Raw genomic sequence first — 27318 nt, 5'->3', positions numbered from 1 at the left:
TTAGTTGTATTAGTATTATATATTTATGCCTTGCATACAAGACAATATTTTTTTCCAAAATCTACTGAATTTATTTGTAAGCTTCAAAATAAAATTTTTGTTTGTTTCACAAACTTCAGTTTCACAGTGCTTCTCAGTTTCAAGGAACAACTTACAAGCTGAAGTACTTACATATAAGTAGGTGTTACTGCTGGATTTTTGGACCATTGTGCAATGATAATGATCCTCATTCATATTCTTGCTGGAGTATTTGCAGCAGGACATCCTGCACAACAAGTGACACAGTGCAATTTTAACAGAGCAAAGATAGCACCTTTTTCTTTTCTTCCTAGAGTTGGCTTTTCTTGATTTTAAATCAAGCATAAACATGAGAATATACTTGTCCATTCATGAACATTCTTCTTTCTCAAGAAACCATGCAATCCGTCTCAGATTTGCCAACTAGCTCCACCTTCTGGGGACTGGACATCTTTATTAACTGAGATTGAGAAGTTTCAGTGTGAGCAAGGAGTAGAAGATTGTTTTGGAAAACTTACCTACCCAAAGGTTCTCTTCTTTACTAGTGACATATGCAACTCTATATTCCATAATAATTTATATTTTCTCAGTTCCTCGGGTAAGGTTTTCTACAAACTTACAATTTTTATTGTTTACTAAAAAGCCAAATACAAATGTAAGTAAAGCTCTGTATTGTTTGGGACATTGAGTACTCAGTAGGATTTATTTTTAATAAATTTTGTATGAATGTTATTTAATGAAAAAATGGCCTTGAGGATTTCAAATCTTTGAATTCCTTTTTAATGCAACTCTTACAGACAAAAAATTACTTATGTTAGGAAATTAATAAGTTAGTATTCCAAGCATGTAGTCTCCCCTCAAAAAATGTTGTGAGAAAATTATCTTGAAAGCTACCAGAAGGTATGTGCAAATTTGGAAAATTTTAATAGAAGGTGGTTATCAGTTGTTTACTGGCAACCTGGAAGGCTGCATGGAAGAGAATCCACTTACATTTGTTCTGGGTCCGGTATTATTCAGTATTTTTATTACTGACTTGCCTTATGAAATATGGATGATGCTTATAAAATTTGCAGATGCTTAAAGCTGGGAGAGGCTTTAAGCACTGTGGGAGCAGGATTAGAATGGATCCTGATGAAAAGGAGCACTGAAAAATTAGGATGTAGCTCAGCAAGGAGAAATACAAAGTTATGTTCCTGAAGAAACAAAAATCCACAGTGTAGATGGACTGATTAAGTGGCAGCTCAGTAAAAACAGATCTAAATATTATGTGACATGTGGCCAGTATGAGACCCCCTCTATTCATAAAATTAAAGAATGGTTTGGGTTGGAAGGGACCTTAAAGAGCATCTTATTCCAACCCATCTTCAGCACTTGGGCAGGGACACCTTCCCCTAGACCTGGTTGCTCAAAGCCCCATCCAGCCTGGCCTTGAACACTTCCAGGGATGGGGCATCCATGGCTGCTCTGGGGAACCTGTGCCAGCCCCTCATCACCTTCACTGTGAAGAATTTGTCCTAATATCCAATCTAAACTTATTCTCTTTCTGTTTGAATCCATTTCCCCTTCTTCTGTCTGTATATGCTCTTCTTTTATGAAAAAGGCTGTCAGAAATGCTCTTTAGTCGTAACCACATAACCTGAAATTGTAATTGCACGTTCAAGAAGTGTGGTTAGTTCTAGAAATTCTGCTTTTTCTGCCCTGGCTATCAGAGTATTTGCCACATCTTTGGCTGTGTCTGTATTCAGCTCTCTTTTCCCGGAGAAGAGGAACAAATCTTTGTTTGCTGTACCTTCAAGTCTACTTTAAAATGGCCAAGTGTGATCTTTTTCATTATTTGCTCAAGTAAGAAGCAGCCAACAAACTCTATTCTTACCTCACACAGCCCTGCTTAGTGGTCTGTGTTTGTGTAATGCAGATGATCTGCATTACCTCTTTTTGAGCTTATTTTGTTGCTGTTCCTTTTATTGTCATATATTTATTGATTATATTAATAAATGATTGTAATTTGACTTGAAAGGAGAGTTTAGATTGTCTGGTCTGTCTATGCTGACTTCCAGTACATCACACCTTTTTGTCTACCTTATTTCTAAACTCATCTGTGTTTTTCAGCAGCCTCTGGTTGTTCTTTTGCTTTTATTCCCTAGAATAAACACCCCAGTTAGTCCTTGTTATTTTCTCCTCATGAAGAGGGGAAATCAAGTTGCTGCTCAGCCTTTTTCATCAGCTTAAGGAGATTAAACTCTAAATCTTGGTAGCTCTGCTCTGCAAGCTCTCCATTTTTCCAGCAGTCTCTTTAAAACGTGTACACCAGACCTTGGCACACAGTGTGTCATCACTCTGTTAGTCAATGACATGTATAAAATCACCTCTTTTTGCTGGAGCTTGTACCTGGGGGTGGCTTATGATCTGTTTTGGCAGGATGACACTCACTTCAGAACTGCTGTTTTCCAGGGAATGCTTCCTCAGTCTTACTCATGGTTAAATATGTATGACCGTGTTAGAACACGTTGTCTGACCACAAAGACAATAAAGGAGCTCAGGTTGTTCTCTGTGCCTGTCCTTGTTCTCTGTCCTTGTTCCCCATTCCTGCTCCTTACTTTCTGTAATTTCTCCCAGCTTTCAAAGTTCTCTCCAGTCTTCTTGGCTACAGTTTTATTAATTTATGTGTTTTTCTGGAGCTCAGCCAAATTGACTGGCAACAGGCAGCTGTGTCTTCTTGCCTAAAGAACTTCCTCAGTATTAACGAGTTTTCACTGGCCTGACTCAGAATGTTACCTGAAACAACATGCTGCTGTCTTGCACCTAATTACAACAGATTTTAATTATCATTGATTCTTAATTACACTAATCTATAGAAAATATGAGCTAATTATGGACTATATTAAGTCAGTTGCATTTTATATAGATTCTTCTGGAGTGTTGATTTCTGTCATTTTAAATTGTACAATGAAACTGAGATGTAGATTCTGAAGGGAGGGGGATTTATGTGTTTGTTTGTTTTCATTATTTGCTCAACTTAGGGGTAGGCAAAGCCGTATGCAACTGCAATGCAGGTCTGATTTTATTAAATCCTGTAAAATTCAGGAACAGCTGGGATTATTGGGCAAGTTTGTGTAAAGTGTTCAATTCCTAGTTATCACTGTTTCATTTGTAATGTAGTAAGGAATCACATGTTTCAAGCATTTCACTAGGTTTTGTTTTTTTTCTGATATTCCTAGCATATATTTTAACAGAACAAAACATGCTTCAAAATAGTTCTACATCTCTCTGATAGAAATAGCTAAAAATGAGTTCAATATCTCTGAATATGAAAAGAGAACAATATAGAGAGAAGCTAAAACAACAAAAAACTGGAATATGATCTGAAGCTTATTATATTTTCAGCCTGTACATTAAGCAGACAATACCCTTCCAGATACCTATTTGTTATTGTGTTTTGCCCTCAAGGACCCACTTTTTCTTAAATATATGGTTATTCTTCATGGCTTTGCATTTTTGATGTGTTTCATTTCTTACATAGCCAGCTGTAAGTCCTGGAAAGAGCAGGACTTCATCTCCACTGTATTTATGTGCTAAAAGAGGTTTTGTGTGTCTCCCTGTATACTCTTTGATACTTAAATACAAGCTTTACAGAGATGTTGGAACTGTTGGAAAAGGCCATTGTTTCACAGTGCCTTGTTTCACAGATTCAGACCAGGGATTTAACCCCAGTCCCGGTGGTAAAATGGAGTCCTACTTAGAAGCATGTTCTCCAGTGGCATTTCTGGTCCCACAATGGTCTGGGGAAAGCTGCAGGGCTGTTTTAAAGGGAAGGGTGATCTAACACAGCCGCTGCAGCCATCCTTCCTCATGGAAAAGGGTTTTTCGCTGGGAGTTTTCCACTTTGGAACAGATGACCTGTTTTGTTCTAGGTGACTGGTATGAACAGCTGTACCCTCTGGTGATTACACTGAAGGACTGCATGGGAGAGGTGGTGACCAGGGCCAAGCAATCCATGGCATTTGTCCTGCTCCAGGAACTTGCGTGTGGTTTGCCCCAGTGTTTGATGCTGACCCTAAGAAGAGACATCGTCTTTAGCCAAGCAGTAGGTTGTCTTGTGTCACTTACTTCCTTCTGTTGCTGTAATTATAAGCATACTGTTCATGCGCGTGTTTGTGGTTTCTTTTTTTGTTGTTGTGTTTTTTTTTTCCAATTTGACACAACTTTTTCATTTATTTTCCATGATATTCACCTAAATATTTTATAATGTGACAGGAAACTAAATAGTAAATAGAAATCTGTAGTACTTCTATCACTGAGTCAGAGAAGCAGGTGTGCAATAGACTGGAAAAGTTGCCTAATCCTGCCTTTGCATAAAGAAAGATCCAGAAATCTGTTTTTAGACTTTCTAGATTATATAGTTCTCAAGTCTAGCTTTGAATATGTCTTGCTGATATTCATAATCACAAAATAGGTAGGGTTAAGGGACCTCTGGAGATCATCCAGTCCAACCCCCCTGCCAAGGCAGGGGTGACCTGGAGCAAGTGACACAAGAACACACCCAGGTGGGGTTGGAATGTCTCCAGGGAGGGAGACTCCAAAACCTCCTTGGGCAGCCTGTTCCAGGGCTCTGCCACCATCAGTGTAGAGAAGTTCTTCCTCATGTCGAGGTGGAATGTCTTGTGCTTTAGTTTATGACCTTTGCTCCTCATCCTGGCACTTGGGACCACTGGAAAGAGTCTGGCACATCCTCCTGGTACCCACCTTTGAGGTATTTATATGTATTAATGAGATCTCCTTCAGTCTTCTCCAAACTGAACAGGCCCAGCTCCTGCAACCCCTCCTCCCATGAGAGGTGGTCCAGACCCTTCATCATCTTTGTGTCCCTCCCCTGCACCATCTCCAGCAGTTCCTTGTCTTTCTTGTCCTAAGGAGCCCAGAACTGAAAACAGCACTCCAGATTTGGCCTCACAGGGCACTGGCTAGGCAGCATCCAAGCTAGGGAGGTTTTTTTGTCCTGGTCACCCTGGAAATAGAGAGCATATTATTTGTTTTCAGTTTGTAGCAGTATTTTAACTGCTACACTATTTAACTGCATAACTGTTTAAAGACTATTAGCATGTCTTTCCTTAAAACTGTCTTCCCTTGGCAAATAAATGAAGCTCTTTGTCTTGTCCTGTAGATCATGTTTTTTCAGACAGATTTCTTCTAAATATTTCACTTAATTTCTCCCTTAAGTTATGTGTTGTAACTGCTAAGGAGATTCAGTTGCATTAGATGTTGAAGCCCTTTCAAATCCATCATAATTCACAGTCTTATGTGTTTAAAGCCTGACAAATGAGGTTCTAGTCTGATTTATGTCAGTGTAAATAACACACAATGCCACAAAGCAAATTAAAATTATGTAATAAAAATTAGGTAAATATTTCTCTACTTTATACACCAAAAAAAAAAGCATCAATAGTATATTATTATGAAATCATGTATATAGTCACTGAACAGAAATACCTATGCTGTTTTCTCAAATATATAGGTATTGCCTCTGTTGTGTATGATAGTAAGCCCATTTTAACTATCTGTCTTGTAACAGTACACCTCTTAATTGCATGTGCTGTAATTATCTTTACAGCTCGCTGGATTGGTCTGTGGATTCATAATCAAATTGCACACAGGTTTACATGATCAAGGATTTCTACAACAGCTTCATACTGTGGGATTGCTGGTGCAATATGAAGGACTCCTTAGTACATATAGTAAGTATTGTTCTTGAACAAAATTCTTTATGTACCCAGCCCAGAAGTTTACCCAGGAAGTTCTTATGTGAATCTCTGCTCTGCAGTTTCCAGTAATTTGACTTGTTGAATCAAATATTGTCCTCACAAGGCAGCAGACTTGCACATAATAGCACAGCCGAAGTCATTGATACTGTGTTATCAATTCTGCAACAAAAATTATTAATCTATTTCAGTCTGAGTTCCTCAGAGAACATGACCTGCTAATTGTTCCATGCAGACCTGACCCAAGATACCAGGTTTATAAAGCTAATCCAAACAACAGTGACTGCTGCTATCAGCCCCGGCCCTGATCACCAGTGCTGATAATGTGAAGAAAGCCTGGAAACTGTTTAATTCATAGTTTGTTACAGATGCCATTGTTTGATAGGTATTAAAAAGGAAATTTGGAGGGAGAAACAGCCTTATGTTTCAAACTTTGAACTAGATCTATTGGAATCATTCCCCAAATCAGAGATTTTGACCCAAGTAGAGGGATTTAGCATTTGTGCAGCTATTTTAATGCAGTTGCTCGCTTGGAGATCTCTGTCTCCTCCGTTTTGCACGATGCTCATTGTTATTCTCAAAACCTTTGTCCTCCATCAGCAGGACAGCCTTTTAAACACTTCCAGAATAGACAAAAATGGCTTTTCTGAGGTTATTCTATGCCTATATAGAGCAGGCTGATTTTCAGAGTTGCTTAATACTCATAGTTACCATTTAATACTCATAGTTACCATTTAGGCCACAGAATTGTCAGCAGTTCTAGAAATCAGTCTGGTTTTATGTAGGTTACTGTAATGTGGATTTAGAACTGTGATTTTTAGACGCACAGACTGGAAAATATAATCCTCACATTGCTTAACTCTAACCTATACAGCAACTGATCTGCCAACGCTGTTAATAATCTCTTTAATCTTTTCATGTAGGTGAAGAAGCAGGGATGCTAGAAGACATGGCTGTGGGCATTTCAGATTTGCAGAAAGTAAAGTTTAAAGTAATTGAAGCCAAATCAGAAGATTTTTTGCCTATTATAACTGGAAGGCGGTAAGAACTTTGTTTCCTGGAGCCCAGAAAACAAAGCTGCAGTTTTAATCTGTAGCCCATGAAGCCCAGCTAATGGTTTTTGTGTTGCTGAATTCTATTTTATGGAAAGTGCAGTAGTGTTGCTTTTCAGAAGGTGAAGTAGTAGGGATTTTAAAGGCCAGTAAGCTCTGGGTTACTCCCCTGATAAAAAGCTGAAAGTTCCAGTTACTAATATACATTAATCAGAACAATGTCTGTGTTGTGCAGAGCTTCTGGTGCATTATTCCCACACAGATATTGAATCCTAGACAGGTGACAAGGTCATTATTTACAAATGCTGCCACTAACTGAGAACTTTTGGTTTTGAATGTCCAGAATTTGTATTTCAGTGTGAGAAATGAAATTGCAATTTCAAGAGTTAGGCCTTGATTGTTTTTAGGATGGAAACCAAAAAACTCAGATGCCATTTAGCATTCCAAACTTAATGGTCACTTTTAAAAAAGGAAGCCTTTTTTAGCTACTGAAAATCACACAGGACATAAGCTATCTCAGAAATCCTTGCACAAAATCACTTACACTTTATGAATGTCATGTAAGTACTGCTGAATATCAGGACATAAACTGCAATACTCCATTAATTTTGGCTCTTTAAGGGTTAACAAGATTGAAATGGATTTTTCCTCTTTAGTGTTATTCCAGTCTGAAGCTCCAAATGTTTTTACTTTTGTAGAAATCACTTCCTTAATAGTATCATTATGCTTAAGATGACTGTAAATTAAATCCAGCTAAAAGCAGCAACTTTTAGAAAATATATTTCCTCTGAAGGGGGCTTTCACCATGGATTTACTTAATTATTCTGGATGATCCACTCTCATCGTATGGGCTTTCTGAGAAAGGATTGAAATAAATAACAGGAAGGCTGGAGTAGAATAGGCAACACATTGGGAATAATTAAGAATAATTATGATGTATGCATAAAACAGAAGAAATACATCCTTTGTAAATCACAGCAGTCAAAAATGCTGAAAAATCCAGCATCCACATTTACTGGCTTGATGCCATTACTGTGGTACACTGAGCTGTCACACCAGGAGGTCCTGGATTTGAAGGAGATCTGAGCTTTCAGCTGCCTCAGGCATTCTTTATTGATGGAGCAGTCAGTGTTTAGGAAGAAAAGCTACAGCCCTTGATTTCTGTACTGTACTTACTGGCAGATATTCACTGGATGGGATTGGTAGCAGAAAAAAAATAAAATCTATAAGGCTTATGTGGAGGAGTCCCATTCCTCTTAGAGCGGTGAGGAGACTGCTCCTATCAGACAGCATTGGAAGTCAACCATAAGAAGAGAAAACGGTGGAAAACCTAGTTATTTTCTAATAATTGTTTAAGAAACCCTCAATTTTTAGATCAGTTTGGTTGTTACATGATGTGGCTCAATAAATGAGACTAAAAGACTGTAGAAACGCAAGACAGAAAATCAAGCTACAAATTTTTATCTTGAAGAGTCAGCATGTTCACTTGTAATTGTTTTTTGTAGGGAAGTGCTTAAGCCTGAGATTCTGTGTGCACAAACAAATCAATCCAAAGTGTGTGGCACTGTCTAGCAGTGCCCTGACCTGCTGGTGTGGGTAGCTGACACTGGCCACCCAGGGGAGGTGCAGTTCTGTTCAGGAACTTTTATTAGAGGCCAAAATATGCACTTTTTGAACGTTCTTTACAGAATCACACAGTATTTTGAGTTGGAAGGGACTCACAAGCATCATCAAGTGCAATTTCTGGCGCTGCACAGGACATCCCAAGAATCACACCCTGTGCCTGAGAGCTTTGTTCAGATGCTTCTTGAACTCTGTCAGGCTTGATGCTGTGAGACTTCCCTGGGGAGTCTGTTCCACCTGCTCAACCACCTCTCTGGGTGAAGAACCTATTCCTGACATCCAGCCTAAACCTCCCCTGACACAGCTTCAGGCTGTTTCCTTGAGTCCTGTCACTGCTCAGGAGAGTGAAGAGATCAGTGCCTGTCCCTCCGCTTCCCCTCCTGATGAAGTTATAACCACACTGAGGTCTCCCCTCAGTCTCCTCCAGGCTGGACAAACCAAGTGACCCCACCCACTCCTCATGCAGCTTCCCCTCAAGGCCCTTCACCATCCTCATGGCCTCCTTTGGACCCTCTCTAATGGTTTCATGTCTTTTTTACATTGTGGCACAAACCTGCCCCCAGCACTGGAGGTGAGGTCACCCCAGTGCAGAGCAGAGGGGACAATCCCCTCCCTTGCCTGGCTGGCCGTGCTGGGCCTGATGTCCCCAGGACAGGGTTGGCCCTCCTGGCTGCCAGGGCACTGCTGGCTCACATTCAGCTTTCCGTGGACCAGGGCCCCCAGGGCCCTTTGCCCAGCGCTGCTCTCCAGCCTCTCATTCCCAGTCTCTCCGTACAGCCAGGGTTGCCCCATCCCAGGTGCAGAATCTGGCCCTTCACTTGTTGAACTTTCTAGAACTGATGACTGCCCATCTCTCTAAGTTGTTGAGGTCTTCTCAAGGGAGTTGACAACTCCTCCCAATTGACTGTTGTAAGCAAACTTACTTAGCATTCCTTTGAGTCCTGCATCCAGGCCATTAATGAAGATGTTGAAGAGCACAGGGCCAAGGATGATGCCCAGCAGAACCCCACTAGTGACTGGACACCAGCCTGATGTCACCCCATTCCCTGTAATCCTTTGTGCCTGACCTGTAAGCCAGTTGCTCACCCACCACATAACACAGTTATCTGGCTGTGTGCTGGACATCTTGTCCAGGAGCATACCATGACAGACTGTACCAAAAGCTTTGCTGAAGTCCAAAAAGGTTGGGTCTACTGGCTTTCCCAGATCAGCTAGGTGGGTTCATTTGAGAGAATGTGGCTCAGAAAGCTGACCATGTCCTGAGCTGCATCACAAGCAACGTGCCCAGCAGGTCAAGGGAGATGGCTTTCCCTCTCTCTTCTGCTCTCATGAGACCCCACCTCCAGTACTGTGTGCAGTTCTGGGACCCCACATAAGAAGGATGTAGAGCTATTGGAGTCAGAGGACTTAATGAAGATGATCAGAGTGCTGGAGCATTTCTTGTGGAGTCAGGCTGAGACTTGGGGTTGTTCACGTTGGAGAATACAAGGTTCCAGGGAGACCTTACAGCATCTTCCAATACCAAATGGGGCTACAAGAGGTCTGGAGAGGGACCTTTTACAAGGGCGTGGAGAGACAGGACAAAGGGGAACAGATTCAAATTAAAAGAAGATAGTTTAGGTTAGATGTTAGGAGGAAATTTTTTGCTGTGAGGGACTGAAACAGACTGCACTATGAAGTTGTTGATGCCCCATCCCTGAAAGTGTTCATGACCAGGTTGGATGGGGCTCTGAGCAACGTGGTCTAGTGAAAGGTATCCCTGCCTGGCAGAGGAATTGAAATTAGATGATCTTCAAGGTCCTTCCAACCCAAACCATTCTATGGTTCTACACATGAACTTCAAGGTATCACAATATCTTACACCATGTTTTCAAAAAGGCCCAAAACTGGACTAGCACTTAAAGCCACACTGAAGTGATCTAAAATAGTGCACTCAGCTGAAAGAAGAGCTGGATAAAGAACCTCCAAGCTGAGCTGCTGTGACTGATCATGTGTGCATTTTTTGTTTTCTTTTACAATACAAAGTCCGTGTAAATGACTTGTTTTGGGTTTACTGCAGTGAGCTAAAGGTGTGCAATTTTAGCCAACTCAAAACAGGTGCAGAATCCATGACCCCCAGCCATGTGGGGGGTACTTTTTAGAAGTGTTCTAACAGGACTACAAGTGTTTTCTATCTTCATCTGTGATGTTAAAAAATATTAGAGAATAATGCAAAGAAAGTTAGAGAAGGATATCTTTAAGCAGTCCTGTTTAGGCAAATTATATACATTTAGATATTTAAGACCTAATTTTATACAATTTCTTCTTAAATAGATGAAGATTTATTATTTAGCCTCTTAAAACACATGCTTGCTTTCTCCACTCTGTTTTCCTGAAAGGTCATTAAATGTTAAAAATTATGTACTGATTTTTCCATCTCATTGGAAAATGTTGTACCCACCTAATCTATCTCCTGCAAAAATCACCTGAATGCTCTGCACTGAATCTAGCCATAAAAGAGAGAAAGCATATCACAATAAAATTTACTGTTATATTTCTTTTTCTTCTCTAAGTAGAATCAGTAGACCTATAAGATCTTTGGCAAACTGATGCCAAACAAGTCCTCCAGATTTCAGTACTTAGAATTGTTTCTTTTTTTGCCTCCACTCGACTTCAGCACTATTCCTGGACTTTCTAGACAGCTCTGTCATAGCTTTATAACCTTTTTCTTCCATAATCAGAAATGCATTGTTTTCATTGTGCAATTGGTAACTGACTTTTTAAAGTTACCAAGGATTATCTCTGAAACTTCAAAAAGTGTTTTGAAAAAGAAAAAAGACAAGAGGGAAAGTCTCAAATTGTTCTTATACTAATTTATCGTGCCTGAAGATCAGTATTTCTCAGTGTTCTTTCATATGCAGAGATTTGTAGTGATTTGGGGAGTAGTGAAATGTAACAATGCAGTAATTTGGTGGCATTTTGGTTCTGTAGCGTATGCTCTTTGAATTAGACTAAACCAACATTTCTTCTCAACTCATCAGAGCACTCCATCATAGGAATGTTCCGGTAGCACTCGACAGCAGCCAGGAGGGCTCTCAGGCAGGCTGAGCATTATTCCTGCTATGCAGAGGTCGTGGGAACCACATTCTTTACTATCCTTTTTCTTCAAGGTTTTGTGTCTTTTCTCACCCAAATTCTCCACATGGGTAATCCAGATGGTATTTTTATTCTTTACCAAGTATGTGGTTGAAGAGTTGGAGGAACTTCGTGACTAGTTGAATAGGTCCAAACAATTATCCATCTTAAATTTACATACAAAGCTTGTGTAACTTCCTTGGCCTGACTTCTGTAAGCAGGATAGATCCTCCTTCCCTCCTGTTGCTATAATACCCCTTGTTTCTGGTGTCATATTCCAAATGTTCTCTGCAAGAGCGAAAATTTCAGCTTCCATTATCAGTCAGCCCTCTCTGATTGAAACACCAGATCCTGGAAACAAATGGGCTTGCTTCTATTCTGTTCTTTTTTTCTTTAGATTGATTGCTCTAACAGTGGAAAGGAAGGTTATAAAAGCTAAGTTAACATCATCCCATTGTTTCTGTTGTGGGGTCAGGCCTCAGTTCTCAAAGGCAGGTGAAATCCAACTTGGGGCTTCTGTGTGGTCAGAATTTGGCCTGGCAGCCAAAGTTGTACATTTTTCATAGTCAGACCAAATGTAAGTATAAGCCCAAAACCTGCTATATATCATATCCTTTCTCCTAAAACAGGATTTGTGTTTGTGTAATGAGCCTTCAGTTATTATCTTCACAAAGACAATTTTGTTATTGGTGATGCTTTCTACCCCCAGGGAGAAAATCCAGCCACTGAAGGAAATGAGAGTTTTACTTTGGGTTTTTGTGAAAGGTTTTTGCTCATAATACTTTTAGAGTGGATACCAGATCAAGTTGTGACTTTGGAAGTAAGTTGTTTTTGTAACTCAGCAAGATGTATTTTAAGAGTTGAGATATTCTTATTGATATTTTGGTAGCAGAGGACTTTTTTTTGGCTGCTTTCATCCCTAGTTCCTATTTTCACTTCAGTAAAGTAGTTAGTTTATAGTTAGATAGAGTTATATCTACCTTTCCTCATATAGCTTGGTTATAGTCTTAAAACAAGCAAGCTGAATCATCCCTTTTTATGATTCAATTAAGGGAAAAAGGGAAAGATTTGTAAATCTACACATTCTCTATAATTTAGGAAGATTATTTTAAGCAAACCAATTAAGAACCCCATCCTTATTCTTGTTTTTATTTTTTCTAGTGAACATTACATTATAGAGGTCCAGCTTCCAGCAAAGATGTTTGAGCTGCTGCCACAAGAGATTAAAGAAGGAAAGCTGCTTCATATGTATCCGGTGCTCTTTAATGTTGGAATCAATGAACAGCAAACACTGGCAGAGAGGTAAGAAAAAGTCATGTTTCATTTTCTGTCCAAGTACTCCATGCTGGTACAAGATATCTCTCAGGATTAAAAATAAATCTCTTTGTTATTTGCTCTTGGACCATCTCACATTGACTCTGTGTGTATTTTGAAAGGTATTAAAGGAAACAAACACAAGCTATGAAGCAATGCAGAACAATGAAAAAGTCCAGATGAAGATAGGACCATAAGTAGGGATTCATTTCACAGAGTTGGTGCCACGTTTCTCTTGGCTACAGATGCAAAATGGATTTCTATTTCACAGATGCAGAATTTTGTTTATATGCAGTACTTTGAAATTCTCCAAAAAGAATGTGAAAATTCAAAATTCTTATATCTTAGAGGTGGGGTTGAAGAGTCTGGACAAGTCATAAGCTAGAGAAATTTTTTCAGGTTTTTAGGGCTCTTCTCCAGGGTTGTTGAGTGGTAGTTAGTAATAGGGAATGCATTAGTAGTATGTTTGCAGAAATGTAAAGGCTGATAAAGTTCTGACATGTTATTAGTACTCCTCTGCAACAGATTGCTGGAAACTAATTAATTAGTATAATAATAGTCAAAGTTTCACCAACGTATTAATTTTCTCTTCCAAGGGAAGGGTATCTGTCGGTCATGTTAAATTATCATGTTTGTGCAGTGCTAAAGCTGCAAGGTAGAAGTCAAGGCAGCTACTTTTTAAAAACTTTTTTTCTTTCAGCTGCTTTTATTAACAGAGCATCCAAAATACATAATACTTACCTTTAGGTTGTGTTCACTATAAGCCAAAAATTATTGCAAAAGTGCAGCTGGAGTAATAGAGGGAGACAGTGACAATCCTTAACCTGGACAACAGGAAAGAAGTTAAGCACCACAGGAGTTTCACCACCTGCTCTTTGTAGACAGCCAAGTAAAACCAGTCTTTTAAAGAAGACTACTAAAGAATGCCATCAGGTAGCTTTGTGAATGTTTATGGGAGACTTTTCTAAGTTGAGTGGTGATATATGAGAAATTTTAGGCAGAAAATTGAAATGGGAGACATAGACTGAATCGAAAGACAGTAAAAACTGGCTTTTTACTGGTGAAAGAGTTGGGTAGTTGGTTAGAGAACTTGCAAACTTCTTGAAAATGAAAATAGGTTATGCTTGGTGCCAGAAAGAGGAAAGCACTGGGAGGAATGACATGGCCAAAGTCAAAATGTGCAAACCTAACAAGTTCAGTCATTATAGTTTTGATTGGGGACACATCTTGTTTTCCTTTAAAATAAGAGATAAGGCATGATGTGTTAACCAAGAAGCAAACTGGTGAGAACTTAACATGTGTGGGATAGGCAGGAAGGACTGAGAGTTACAAATATTCTGAAGAAAAATTTGACAACATATAGAAATAGCCTGATTACCTGGGGACTTGTAGAGGAGATGGTATGAAAAGATGCCTGGCTTGCAGGTGAAGTGGCAGGAGGTACTGTTCCCAGAGGTTGTTTTACATTGTGCACAAAGAAAGCCATGAGAGAAAACACAACACCCACATATCTATAAATATGGATATGTACTAATATTTACCAAGCAAATCAATTCAATGCAGAAGCAGCTTTTCTGCATGCAGTTAGTCTGCTTTTGTCTTAATTTGAAATATTGTTAACTCCTAAAGTTGTTTTTGAGACTGAAAACACTGCACATGATTTTTGGCTAAAAATATGGGGGGGATTCTGGGATAAAGAACATGCGAACATAAAAACATTTTTGTGGCAAATTTCTAGGAAATGTTACTCTATTCGATAAAAAAAAAAATTAATAGAATACACTTGAGAATATTTCTGATTTAAAAGAAACATTCTCATGTGGCAGTTCAGCAACAGCTACTGAGGAAGTAGCCAAGTCTTCTCCCTTTGGCCCATTGAAATATTTACCTCCCTTGTACACAATATAGCAATATATTTGGTGTCTTCATATCTGTGTCCCTTTCTCTCTGAGTTTCTCACTTACCTGCCCATGCCTCTCTTCCTGTACTCCTCCATTTCCATTTCAAAGCTATTCAAAGATGAATTGCAAAAACTTGGCCCTAACTGCCCATGGCACATTCCTGTTTTTACAATCATATCTCCTGTATTTTATTTTTTTTTTCATTTGAAATGTGGCTGTTGTAGAAATCTTGATCTCAATGAGAAAGATATTTGTTTATATAACTATAGTTACTTTGTGGCTAAACTTCTCTTCAATATTGTGTCACTTCCATGCTGTCCAGCTCTTGTTGAAAATAATATGCTTAAGCAACAGAAGCACCAAGAGATGGAGGAGTTGGTGTTCTCTGCCTATGGTCCCATTTGGAATTCCCCCAAAGTGCCTTTCCATTTACTCAGGATTCATGAGGGCAAAAAGAATAAGTGCCTTATTGTATGTTTGTACATGGATTGCTTTGTTAGTAAAGTTTTGGAAATTATCCATCAGGGATGATCTCGTTTCCAAAAATTAGTTCCAAAGCACAGAAGAACTTAACTAGTGCATGTTTGACAAAATCTAATACATTCAGCACTATAAAACAAGTAATATAAAATCAAAGTTATTTCTTTATGCAACGAAATAATTATGAAGGATAATTTATCTTTGTTTTGGTTTGTGGGCTTCGGGTTATTTTAATAATTTATTGTATATTTTCATAGGTTTGGAGATACCACTTTGCAGGAAAACATTAACCAGGAAAACTTAGAACTTCTCAAAGAATATTACAAGTTATTTACGGAAAAAATGCCTCCTGATTGTGAGTACAAAATAATGTGTTGTCCAGATGGCTTTGAAAAGCTTTGATGGGTAAAAGGTTACAAGGCAGTCATAGTAGTAGAATTCCATAATTTGTTCCATAAATTTAAATATTATGTATCTCTACACAGACCTGCTGATCTCAAGAGTGATTTCAGGCCCATTGCCATAGCAGAAACTATAGAGAGAATGAAATAAGGAATGATGAACTGAACAGCTATTTTAAGTTATTATTTTAATAAGTTTCTTAATATTTCAGTTAGAGGACAGTCTGTACCTGCTGGTTTGGTACAGAAATACTTGGTGGGAAATTTCATCAGCTTCAGTCATTCCCTCTGTTCTTATTCTGAAAATGTGTTGAGGTTTGCTGAACCACTGAGAAATCTGCAGATGCAAATACAAGCAATGAGCCCCATCATCATGATATGAATAACAAGGTTTCATTAGAATAGGCCCTGTGTTCCACTTTTATAGAAATTCCATATCATAAGCATTACTATGCTGTTACTCTGATTGCCAAAAGCAAGGACTGGAAAGATATTTCCATCAATCTAATCCTGTTAAAGCAGTATTAATGCCCAAACTGTAATCCCAAATGTTGCAGATTTAACAGCCTGATTTTTAAATCCTGTGTAAAGCTTTGATACATCACTGTTATGAATACGTGTTTATCTCTTAAATCAGGATGATTTTTTAATTTGTTAATGATTTTGACAGAAGCAAAAGCTCTCTTCCTAAATGGTGGGCAGGAGGCCCATCCATCCACCCACAGACCTAGTATTTCTAGGATAACTACAGAGAAACTCATACACAAAGTTGGGTAATTAATTTAGGGGAATCTTGCCAAGATAATATCCTCAAAAAACTAGCCTCATCCAGTCTAGGGCTGAGGTAGATCTGCTACCTCATAAATGGATTTTATGATATAGAAGCAAAAATTTGCATGCCGGTAGTATTGGCTGCTTTTCATTAACAGAATTGAAAGTTGTACTGCCTTCCTGCAGGATTATTAGTGAGCCACACAGTTCCTGGACTTCTTCCAGACCATGCAGGCTTTTGAGAACTGATCTTGTCTAGTTCATCATGTCTTTTCTGTTTATTGTAACCCTCTTGCTTTTTTCTCTACCTTTGAGAACTGAGTCTCTATACAAATTTTTATGGAACACCAAACACCTCTTGATTCCAGTGCCCTTCCCAGTAGCTCCCTGCCAGTATATGGAATCACTCTTCCTTGGAGATATTGCCTTTTAAACCAGCCCCAGGAAAAAAAGTGAAGCTCTCAAACTTGTTCATTTGGAGGCAGACTTTATCCCTTCCCTGTTCCCCCACCTCTGGAAGACAAACCTCCATATAAGGCTGGCAGCAGCCCTGATGCTGGGGCCAGGTGAGAGGCATTCAGTATTGATGGCTCTTTGATGGTTTTGTCCCACCTTTCCAGATAATTTCCTGTAGTGCTAAATCTGTGCTACAAAATAAATGCAGGACTGTGTTCCCAAAGCTATTAGTTCCAAACACTGCTCATAAAGCCCAAGAGAATGTGAGGACTCACAGCCCTGTTTGCCAGGGTGTTGCATCCACCTTTGGCAGTCTCCCTTGCTTCATTCATATATTCCCTTTCAAAGAATTCAATTTTCCACTCCCAGAAAGGTTTTGCCATCTTTACTATTAGATTTCCTCTTATGTCTGTATTTCCCCTTGCCAATAATATTCTTGCTTATAACTAAGCATACACTGACTTTGTCTTCTTTAAGATGAACATACACTTCAACACTTCACCTGTTTCTTAACCTCTTAAATTCTTTTAGCAGAAACGGAAAATAAGAGTGTGTTCCCAAAAAGATTCCTACCCAAAAATGCTGATCAAATATACCCCTGGTTGAGGTGCCAAAATGGTGCTGCTTTTATGGAAATGCTAAGGGTGATAGAGGTCCAAAAATGTAAGATTGTTGTTTAGTAGTACATAATTAACTAAAAACAGCAAGGCTATTTGGTACTGCCAGGCTTCTCCTCCTTGCAATCCATGAGCTTGATTTGATGTTTTAATACTGTGGGGGACCCAAGGAGTTTAAGCAATTGATCATTTCCAGTCAAGGTGCAACTCACTTGGCAGTGCTATAAATTAGGGACTCTTGATGTACCTGTGGTGAAGTCACCCCTCTGAGATGTTGCATTTTCTGATGTGCACCACAGGAAAGCTGGCTGGAAGCAATAGAGCGTTTACTGATACATTTGCATAATCTCAAAGCATCTTTGTCATTGTGTATTCTGTGTTTTAAAGAAGCAGATGCAGCCATAAGTGTAATAGTCTAACAGTGTGGTGTGTTTTTATGTGCTCTGCATTATCTAAGTGTACAATCAGGACTTGTAATACAGAGTTAAAACAATCCACATTAAGATTATTGCAAAACTAGTTTGGATGTACTTTTTCCTCATTTTTTTTTCCTTTGTTTGTTTGTGAGTTGGGTTTTTTTTTTTCACTCAGCACAGCATGAGTGGAGCAATTTAGCTCTTTTTGAATATATTTAAATTACTTCTTACTATGAATCATGGAAAAGGGAAACTACTGAATTTATTAGATGTAAAAGGTAAAAGCCTGTTGATAAGAGGGATCATAACAACTTGTATCAAGATAGGAGAATGGATATTGGCCTTCATTAATACTTCTCTCATTTTTATTCTTTCAGTTGAGTATGTCTTTGGGCTTGGTTTTGGGGCCTGGGTTCTGGGGTTTTTTTCCCTCACTGGATGGACAATTTACTTTTCTCTTGAAGAAACCGTATCCATTGATCAATTTAGTTTCACTTTGTTCACTTAATTTTGAGCCCTTTTTTTTTTGGTGATAGCTATAATTAAAATTCTTTTTACTTTACCACCGTGAGAAGAAATAATTTCAGAAAACAGATTCTGCTTGTTTCTATTGATTTTCAAAACTAGTGAAGATAAATGTAACATTAGAAAAAACCCTTCTATATATACATATGAATCAGAGGGAGAAATTAAGTTGCCTACTCTTGAATTTTTGCTAGAGATGTAGGATAAATTAAACTTCAGCTTAGATGCCATACCCAGCATACCCAGAACACACTGGTAAAATTTTGGATTTTGAGTAAACCTGAAATTATTTTCTGCTTCAAATTAAAGCCCCATTTAATTTCAGACTAAAAAATACACTTTGTTACTTTTTAGAGGGGATATTAGTGCTGTTTAACCCTTACATTACATTACAAAAAACTAAGGCACATTTGAAAACAAAAATTAGATGTTTCAATTTGAAAACAAAACCAAAATTTTTGACTTTAAAATAAAAAAATCGCCCCATCAAAGCAGGTTGTAATACACTCGGGGGATGTTTTTTCTGATTTCCATTGAATGTCTGTAATATCTGATGAACAGAACTAGAGCAGAGATTTGATTTTGTTTTTCACCATCCACTTATAAGATAAAGGTTAAAGATACTTTAAATTTCCACGTGAAGATCTTAGGAAGGACAGCCCAATACTCAGAAAGACATAAGGTTTGCTTATTCCTTAAATATTTAGCTGGTAATTTCCATCCTGTGTTCCCAAACAAGGCGGTAAATAATATACCTGTTCTTCATTACAAGCATTCTTTAGTCAGGACAACCGTATCACCAACCTTATTATAATGAGCAACTTTATCATCCTTTTTTCCCAGGTTTACCACATTTTCAAGAACAAAATGATTTAAAGGGATTGCTAGAAAGTCTTCATCAAAACATCCAGGCCAAAAAGAGAAAGAATGTAGAAATCATGTGGCTGGCTGCAACGGTAAGCTCTCTTGTTTCAAACAAATTGATGAACTAATGATGAACTCTGTTTCATAAGCCTGCTGATATTGTGAGTGCAATGGATTTTAAGGATATGATTGGAGGGCTCACTGGTTAAAGGAGGCAGGTGTGCTGAAATGGTTTTCTAACATATTCATTCTTATAGTCACTCATTCCACTCATAAATTAGTCTCTTTTTCTTCCATTTAAATTGCAGGCAATTTCTTTTTCTCGCTTTTTAAACTGGTAGAACCTGCTAGAATTTGAGTGATTTGTTTCATATCCATTCTTTGATAATATAAAATTACTCAAAATAATTTCCTTTTGTTGAGTGTCCTTGAGTTATGATGTGGGACCTGATTGCTTGCTCTGGTTTGTTTGGTTTTTGGTTTTTTTTTTTGCTATTGCTGCAATCAACTTTTAATTTTCTGTAATTGAATTAATTTCACAAATAACTGTTGCAAAAGACATGCCAAGGACAGACAATCAGACACAGGGAGAACACAAGGAAAACTGTGTATCTAACAATGATTAATACTTACTTTGCTTTTTCCCCATGATTTCCTTTCTGCTTCCCAGTTCTCTAGGGTTTGCGCATACGTATTTTTTAAAAAGGCCAGGAAAACAACTCTTAGATGTTTATAAGGAGCTCAAGCTTTTCAGGAATGTGAAATTCAGCCAGGTAGTTGTCTTATATTTAGAAAAGTACCCTTGGTGTCTTTGCCCCCTTATACTAGCAGGGAGCTTTTGGTGTTTACTGAAAGTGAAGTGAGGATTTGTGTTTTGGGAGACTTTCAAATGTATGTACCCTTCAAGGCAAATAAATGTTTGATACAAAATTATTAATAACATTTTCCATGACTTTTTATTACCACCAGGGAAAAAACAATCTTAACTATAACTTTGTATAATACTCCTGTGACTTTCATATTACTAACATTTTGCCGCATGGTTAATAAATATTATCACATGCTATTGTAGTATAAATCCTTTGTAAATAAAAATATAAGTTCTTCTTGCAATACCAGTCTTCCTATGAAACACTACTTTTAAAAATGAGTTGCAAAGATTGTGCTAAATCTTTGGAGATAGAAAGTTGTATTTTACCATCTATTCAGAGTTCCCTGAAAACAATTTCATGGGCAAAAAGCATTCTTTGGACATAAAAAGTGTTTCAGTTTTTTGTTCACTAAATTCTGTTTCTGTTTAGATTCCCTTACTTTAACTTTCTGTTATGTGTATTTCTGATCTCAATGATCTACACACTGTTATACTATGTTCCATTTATTTCTTGAAAAAGATCTAAGAATAAAACTTTGTCAGTGCAATAGCTGCAGTATCACTTTTTCTATTGCAGTAGGTATATGAGATTCCACATATGTATCTGTAGCTGCATGTAATCCTTGATATAATTGGACTGTAAGAATAAATCTAATAGAATTTAAGAACTACTTCTCCTCCTATGTCTTCCCTACATCAGAGCCCATCACTCATTCAGAATAATTACCTGAGATTTTTTTACTTAATTATTTAAATTATTTTTTGTATTTTCAGGTTTTTTTTAGGACTCATTCATGTGGGATAGTCCCATGACTCCAGGCTTCCAGATATACTAGTGTAAAGAGAATTAGTCTCTTCAATTAAACAGTTAGCTTCTTTCAGACCATTATTTAAGAAAATTATCATATAGTACTTTATTTAAATTTCAGTTCAATTGTGTTCAAAATTTTAAACAGATTTAACTTCTAAAATTTAAAATTATAGGATGGAAGTAACACTCATAGGTTCTCTTTCACTATCCTGTACCTCTTTGGGTTCTAATTAAGATTCCCTTAACTGATTCCCTAAATTAAACTTTTGAGATTGCTCTCACCATGGTATCACAAAGAACTTAAAGGCTCTAAGTATTTCCTGGCCCATTGATTTAATAGAATTTCTGTGAATGCAATTAACAGATGAAGAAGTCCTTATTTGCTGAACTGACATTATGGAGATCATGTTCTAGTTTCATCCTATGAGCTCTCTCATGACAGCCAATGTGGGAAGTTCCTTTTTGTGATTACTGCTGTAATTTATTGCCTTGCCCTATTCTCACAAATATTTTGGGGTTTCATACAGTTATACTGATCATTCTCCAGGCATAGGTGTAAGCAAAGTATTACCTTTTCTCAGGGCTAATTATATCTGGGGAAAAGTAGACCTACACTTGGGCACAGCAGTTCTCATTCAGTTTTCTTTCTCTAGTAAAGTATTGCTTGAAACCCAAGTATAAACTGATGGAGTGGTACAACCACAGACTGATTCTTAAGGGGAGAAATAATCCTCAAAAATGTCATGTTTGCCTTATGCCTTATAACTTTTTTGAAGTATAAGTGAAAGTAGACAATCTATGGCAGTCATTTGTGTTAAACTTTATTAATTGTGAGTCATACATTGAACAGTTCACCTGTTGAAAATAAAACCTGTTTAAGTTCAGATGTATCTGACTCCATACCTTCACAAGAAGTTAGTCTGCTGCATTCGTGTTGCTGAGTTAATACTTACCAAGGTTTTTCTTTATCAATTAGGTATTCAGACAATTAAGCTTTCATTGAACAGAGTGGTTGCTAGATTAAGTGAGGAAACAGTGAAGGAACTGTTTCTTCTATAGTTATAAAAATCCTTATTTCAAGTTCAAGAATTGAATGTACTCGTACTAATTTTGAAAGGTGCTTGCTTCTTGAGAAGTGCTGTAGCTCTCTGGCTGCACTTTTTATGCTTGCAGAGTTTTAGGGGCTGCACAGCCTGCCTGGTGTGAGAAGGGCCCAACCTGTGGTGCCTGTGTTTCAGATTTGCCGGAAGCTGAACGGAGTGCGCTTCACCTGCTGCAAAAGTGCCAAAGACAGGACATCCATGTCGGTGACGCTGGAGCAGTGCTCCATCCTGAGGGACGAGCACCAGCTGCACAAAGACTTCTTCATTCGGGCACTGGATTGCATGAGGAGGTAGGTGGGGTTCTGTGCACTTGGAGCTAGGTGAGGAAAGCCAGCACTGGGGTCTAAAGCTGGTTCTAAATGCCCAGTAGAGCCCAGGCCTGGCTGAGCAGCAGCCCGAACACTGGTAAGTCACCTCTGGAGTGCAGGGTCTTTGCAGCTGTGTGTTTGATCAGTAACCAACAGTTTCCAAGATAGCTATGTGAAACCTTGCAAGGGTCAGTTCACTGAGTCTAGAATCTGAACAGCAGTTGCTTTAAAAAAAGTTATACTTGAGTTTTGAGGGTATTTTTAAAAATACTTGCACAGTCATTAAATAATTTGCACAACATTTACACAAATACTAGGAAAGCAAAAGAAGTATTTGTTACATATGGCAATTCTTACTGGTCTGTGTTATTGAAAAGAAACATCCAAGTAGGTTTGGACTGGTGGTGGTTGCCATTAATATCTGATAAAATCTTTACTGTGCGTTAAAAGAACTTAATTAAAACATGCTTTAGTCTAAATTGCAACTATGCAGAAATTGAGGCTGGTTTTATCAGGAATGTGTAATTAAAAGATGTAAAGATTTCTCATTACCTGAGTCTTTGATGAATAAAAAAACCTTATTGAGCAAACAAGTTTTGATCATGAAATCAATCCAGATGCTAGATTGTCTAAAGAAACTTTCATCGTTGGTTTTAATGAGCTTAATCATATAGTTTTAATCATATCATAACAGTTTTAATCATATTGTCTATGGGAGTTTTAAAACATGTATCCACAGCACTAGAATAATATATAAAAAAGTCACTGCAAAAGCAACAGAAAATATTTTGGCTAACTTGCAAAGAAGTAATTGAATATATTTTGGACTTTTGTGAAATTCAAATTGTTTGTATGGTGGATTTGTTGAGTTCATACTAAGTAAACTGTTCATCTGTAATGGGTATTTCTGGACCTTCATGTTTATTATTGCCAAAGTAGGTGTTTAATATCTAGATTAATACTGTAGGTTTACCTACAGTGTGTCCTTTTGTCCTTTAGCAAAGATAGCTGGTCTAAAGAAAAAAGGTAATTTTATAAAGAGTAAATGAGCTGAGATGGCTCAGTTGTAGGTTTGGTTCACAAGGTGCTGCTAGTGCAGTGAGATGTGGTGTGCTGAACATGAGTTGCATCATTTTGGATGTATTGTTACCTTGCATAAATTCCTCAGTCTCTGTAGTAATTCAATGAGTGAATGACTTTTGTGAAGTCTTTCATAACTACATGTTTTATCATTAATGAATTCTGAGTTTTCTGTGTTAAATTTCATTTGTTGGCATTTCAAACGCTTTTTTTTTCTGTTATGTCTCCAATAAATGCAAAAGTGTGTAAGCTACAGTAAGTTACCAGACACAGGAAAACTAATTATTTGCATAAAATCACCATAATGTTAGAATAGGATTGAGTAGAGTAGTGGATTGGAAAATTTTCACAGAGATAAATATAATTTTAAAAAAAATTACTTAACTTGTTAGTACAAAAATCTAGTAGGTTTTTGTAGATCAAAATATAAATGATTTTGAGTGGGTCTATGTCATGTGACTGATTTGAAAGATAGGAAAATTAACACATTAGTTATATATGTAGGTAACAGTAATTCAAAGTCACAAAAGAATGGTGTAAAAACAAAACCATCTGAATAATATTTAAAAATTAAAGAAGTAGATGGGTATATGAGGTTGAAGTACCATTATAAAAATGTAAAATCTATCTGTTGTGCTGTAATGAAACAGAGCAAAGCTTTATCCTACTCCTACCTTGTAAATGAATTTCAGACTTGAACCAAAGTAGGTGAAAGATGTGTTGGATGGTAGATGATAACTTTAACTTGGATGATAGGATTGTCTGAGAATTAAAGCAAAGGCTTTGCAAGTAGTGGCAGTAGAACACAAAATAATTTGCATCATTGGGATAATAAAGACGAAATAAATATTTTAACTGTGCTAGTTGCTATCAGTCTAACACTGCTCACATAACTAGAGGTTTAAAAATAAAATTAAAAAAAAAGACCCAAACAAATTACTCTTTTTACCTCATGAGTTGGTCAATAAAAGCCCAAAAATTCAGAACAGAAGAATAAAAATGTCAAATAGGAGCTTAGTACTTCACGGTGCTCCCATTGAGAGTTGGCCTGGCAGTTTAAGATGTGTCTTTGGATGGGGAGTTTTAGTGTCTTTGGTACCACAGACATCCAGCAGGGACTGCTGTTCACTCCTGGGCTGGAGTGCCTCTGGAGCAGTGTTGGAAGGGAAGGGACACAGCATTGCTGCCTGGGTGGCCTGGCAGGGACCCTCCAGCCGGGCACTGCTCCTGTCGGCAGGCAGAGAAAGGAGCATTGCAGAGAAAGGCATTTTGAGACAGCAAACTGGGAAGGGAAGAGCAAAGATAAGCAAAGGAGAGGAGAAAACCCTCTTGATTTCCACAGGTGTTTCAGCTAAATGTCCTGTATTTCAATTGAGGGAAGTTTGGCAACTGTCTTTTTGAGGTTTATGTGAATGAGGTCAACAGACTTGTTTGGTAGCCATTGTGGCACTTGTCCTTTTGTAGTTTCTTTTTATTTGATTACTTTTGCAGATCTGAAAGATAATGCTGTGCATATCTAAGGTTTTCATTAGGTACTTTTAGAAGCTTTTAGAATGATTTTCACATCTGAAAGAACTTATTTTGTTTCAAGGGCAGACAGAAAAAAACTATTTGCCATTTAATTTGCAATTTTAGCAGTTTTTCCCCCAATGAATCTTCTCTAGATCACTTTGTTAAACACTGTCAATCAAATCCCTTTGTGCTGATTGCCACAAATTGCTTTTAAGCCTTTCAAAAGAACAAATAGACATGAAAAATTCAATTTTAACATCCAGAATCCTAACAGACTGGATTGATCTTTAAAAGGCTTCTTTTAAGAGTTAACAGTAGGAGACAGAGACTACTGTGAAACTAAGTGAGCTATAGAAGTAAATGGTGATTCAAAAGCAGCCTTTATTGGAAATGCCATCATTTTGAGATATGAAAATTATAAAGGTGCCTGTGTAGCTGTAAGGCTTTTTCTTTTCCTGCCAGTGCTGACACAGCTTTGCTGACTGTTGGAAAAGGGAAGCATGTGCTTAACAGGTTCATGCTTTCTTGCCACCAAAAGCTTGGAAATGCTGGACCTCTGTGTGCTGCTGCTTTTCAGTTTCTTTGGGGTCCCCAGAATCCAGAAGTAACTCCCAGAGTTTCAGCATATTTGCTTTGGTGTACATTGCATAACTCTGTTTTGGAAAATACTGCCCCTCGCTGTTTTTTTAATGACTTAGTTTGTAAGTGAAATCATTGTCCTTTAGTGATAAACTATACAATATTTACTGCTTCTTTATAAAAAAAGGTTGTATGAGAATTCTTCTATTAGTTCTTCCTTTCACCTATGAAAAATGTGGTGAATGAAGCAATGATGGGAATGCACTCTTTATCATTTACAATATGTAATAGATGGCTTTGTCCTCAGTCATAAGTCTGGAAATTATGATGCTGCAATTGGTGTGTACCTGAAGCAGCCATTCTATAAATAATTCCACATATTATAATTTCCTTGATATAGGTTTGTGACTACCATTGATCTTAGTGACATGCATGGTGCAGAATGAGGAAAATCAATATATCATCCCCTCTGTATCAAGTGCTTGTAATTCACATCATATTCAAATACTGTTTATAATGTCACTGCCACTTCCAAGTCAATTTTTACAGGCATCAATATTCTTATTTTTTCTCTTCACCAGTAACATGAATGTTTCCTATCATTCAGTGTTAACTCTATTCCAAGAGACAGTAGAGGCACAAAACTGATTTACCTGAGTTCACTGCAGTATCTGTCACATGATTCTATTTTTTTCTTTAGATCTGACTACTGTTCAGGGAGAATGGACCCTGGTGGGCAGCACATAATGAAGCAGCTCTGTAAAAAATTTGATTTTTTTTTTCTTTTTAAAAATTTATTTCTTTTTTGAATCTGTTTAGCTTTATTATTTGAGCGACAGGTTTCCTTTTGGAAGGTGTGGGTAGTGAACAACCTCAGGGTCTCCTGTCATTGAGCATGTTTCCAATAAAGCCTCAAAAGCAATAACAAACAAAGGAAATGACAAATCCACTGACTATGAATCCTCCATGCTGCCAGCTTTATCATCATTCTTAGCAGGGCACAACACCTGTCGCGTATTTCTGGCATTGAATACAAAATTTGACCCAGTGTGGGACACACTGTTTCCACTTGAAACAGTTAAGGATATTTCAGAGTATTTTAGATAAATTGCCTATCAAAAATCTCATTGAAGCACAAGTTCAAAGAATGAATGATCTGGGCAACAAGTGTAGAGCTTTTGATGAGCCAATTATGAAGCAAATATCTCCTTTTTTAAAGAGTTTTTTGAGGACATCTTTTCCTTAACAGTGAGTGAGTTGAGGAGGAGGAATAACTGTAATCAGGGACTAGCTGTAATCAGGAATAACTCTTTAATTGGAGACTTTCAGATGTTCTGGGTGCTGAGATGGACCTTGGCCAGGGAGGAGCCTGTACCAAACACCAGAGCTGTAATTGCCACATAGACCAGGAAGCAGGAGCAAGGGGACAGGATTAGAGACAGGGATGATCCATGTGCAAATCTCTCTGTGCCTTTCTCCCCTGTCCTGTGCTTTCACCCTACCCCTGTGAGCTTGTGGCAAGAGATGCAGCACGTGAGGTGTTGCACAGAAGACCCAACCCATCTGACCTTATCCACTTATCTTTTATTCTAAAAGTATAAGCACAGTGCAAGAAAAACTTAAAAAATGAGAGCCTGACTTCCAATATAGATTCCAATATAGATTTTTACAGCATTCTTTAGAAACTTAACATCTCTATTTTGAGGTAGAAATTGCAGATGATTTGCATCACCTGATGTACTGACA

The 27318-nt window shown here is 37.8% G+C and overlaps 1 protein-coding gene across 1 annotated transcript in view; it reads left to right on the top strand.

The window, feature by feature from the left end:
- The window catches only part of INPP4B (inositol polyphosphate-4-phosphatase type II B), a 293656-nt gene that overhangs the window by 238813 nt on the left and 27525 nt on the right, over positions 1-27318 (top strand). Inside the window, 7 exon segments of the mRNA XM_083862435.1 lie at positions 3930-4102; positions 5627-5750; positions 6698-6815; positions 12725-12865; positions 15516-15613; positions 19288-19400; positions 22229-22383. Of these exon segments, the coding sequence (XP_083718561.1) occupies positions 3930-4102; positions 5627-5750; positions 6698-6815; positions 12725-12865; positions 15516-15613; positions 19288-19400; positions 22229-22383 (922 nt within the window).

The sequence above is a fragment of the Zosterops lateralis genome (assembly GCF_965231275.1).
Source record: "Zosterops lateralis genome assembly, chromosome: 5".
NCBI classification, from domain to species: domain Eukaryota; kingdom Metazoa; phylum Chordata; class Aves; order Passeriformes; family Zosteropidae; genus Zosterops; species Zosterops lateralis.
Note: the sequence above shows the minus strand (reverse complement) of the source record. Positions and strands in the feature narration are given on the sequence as shown.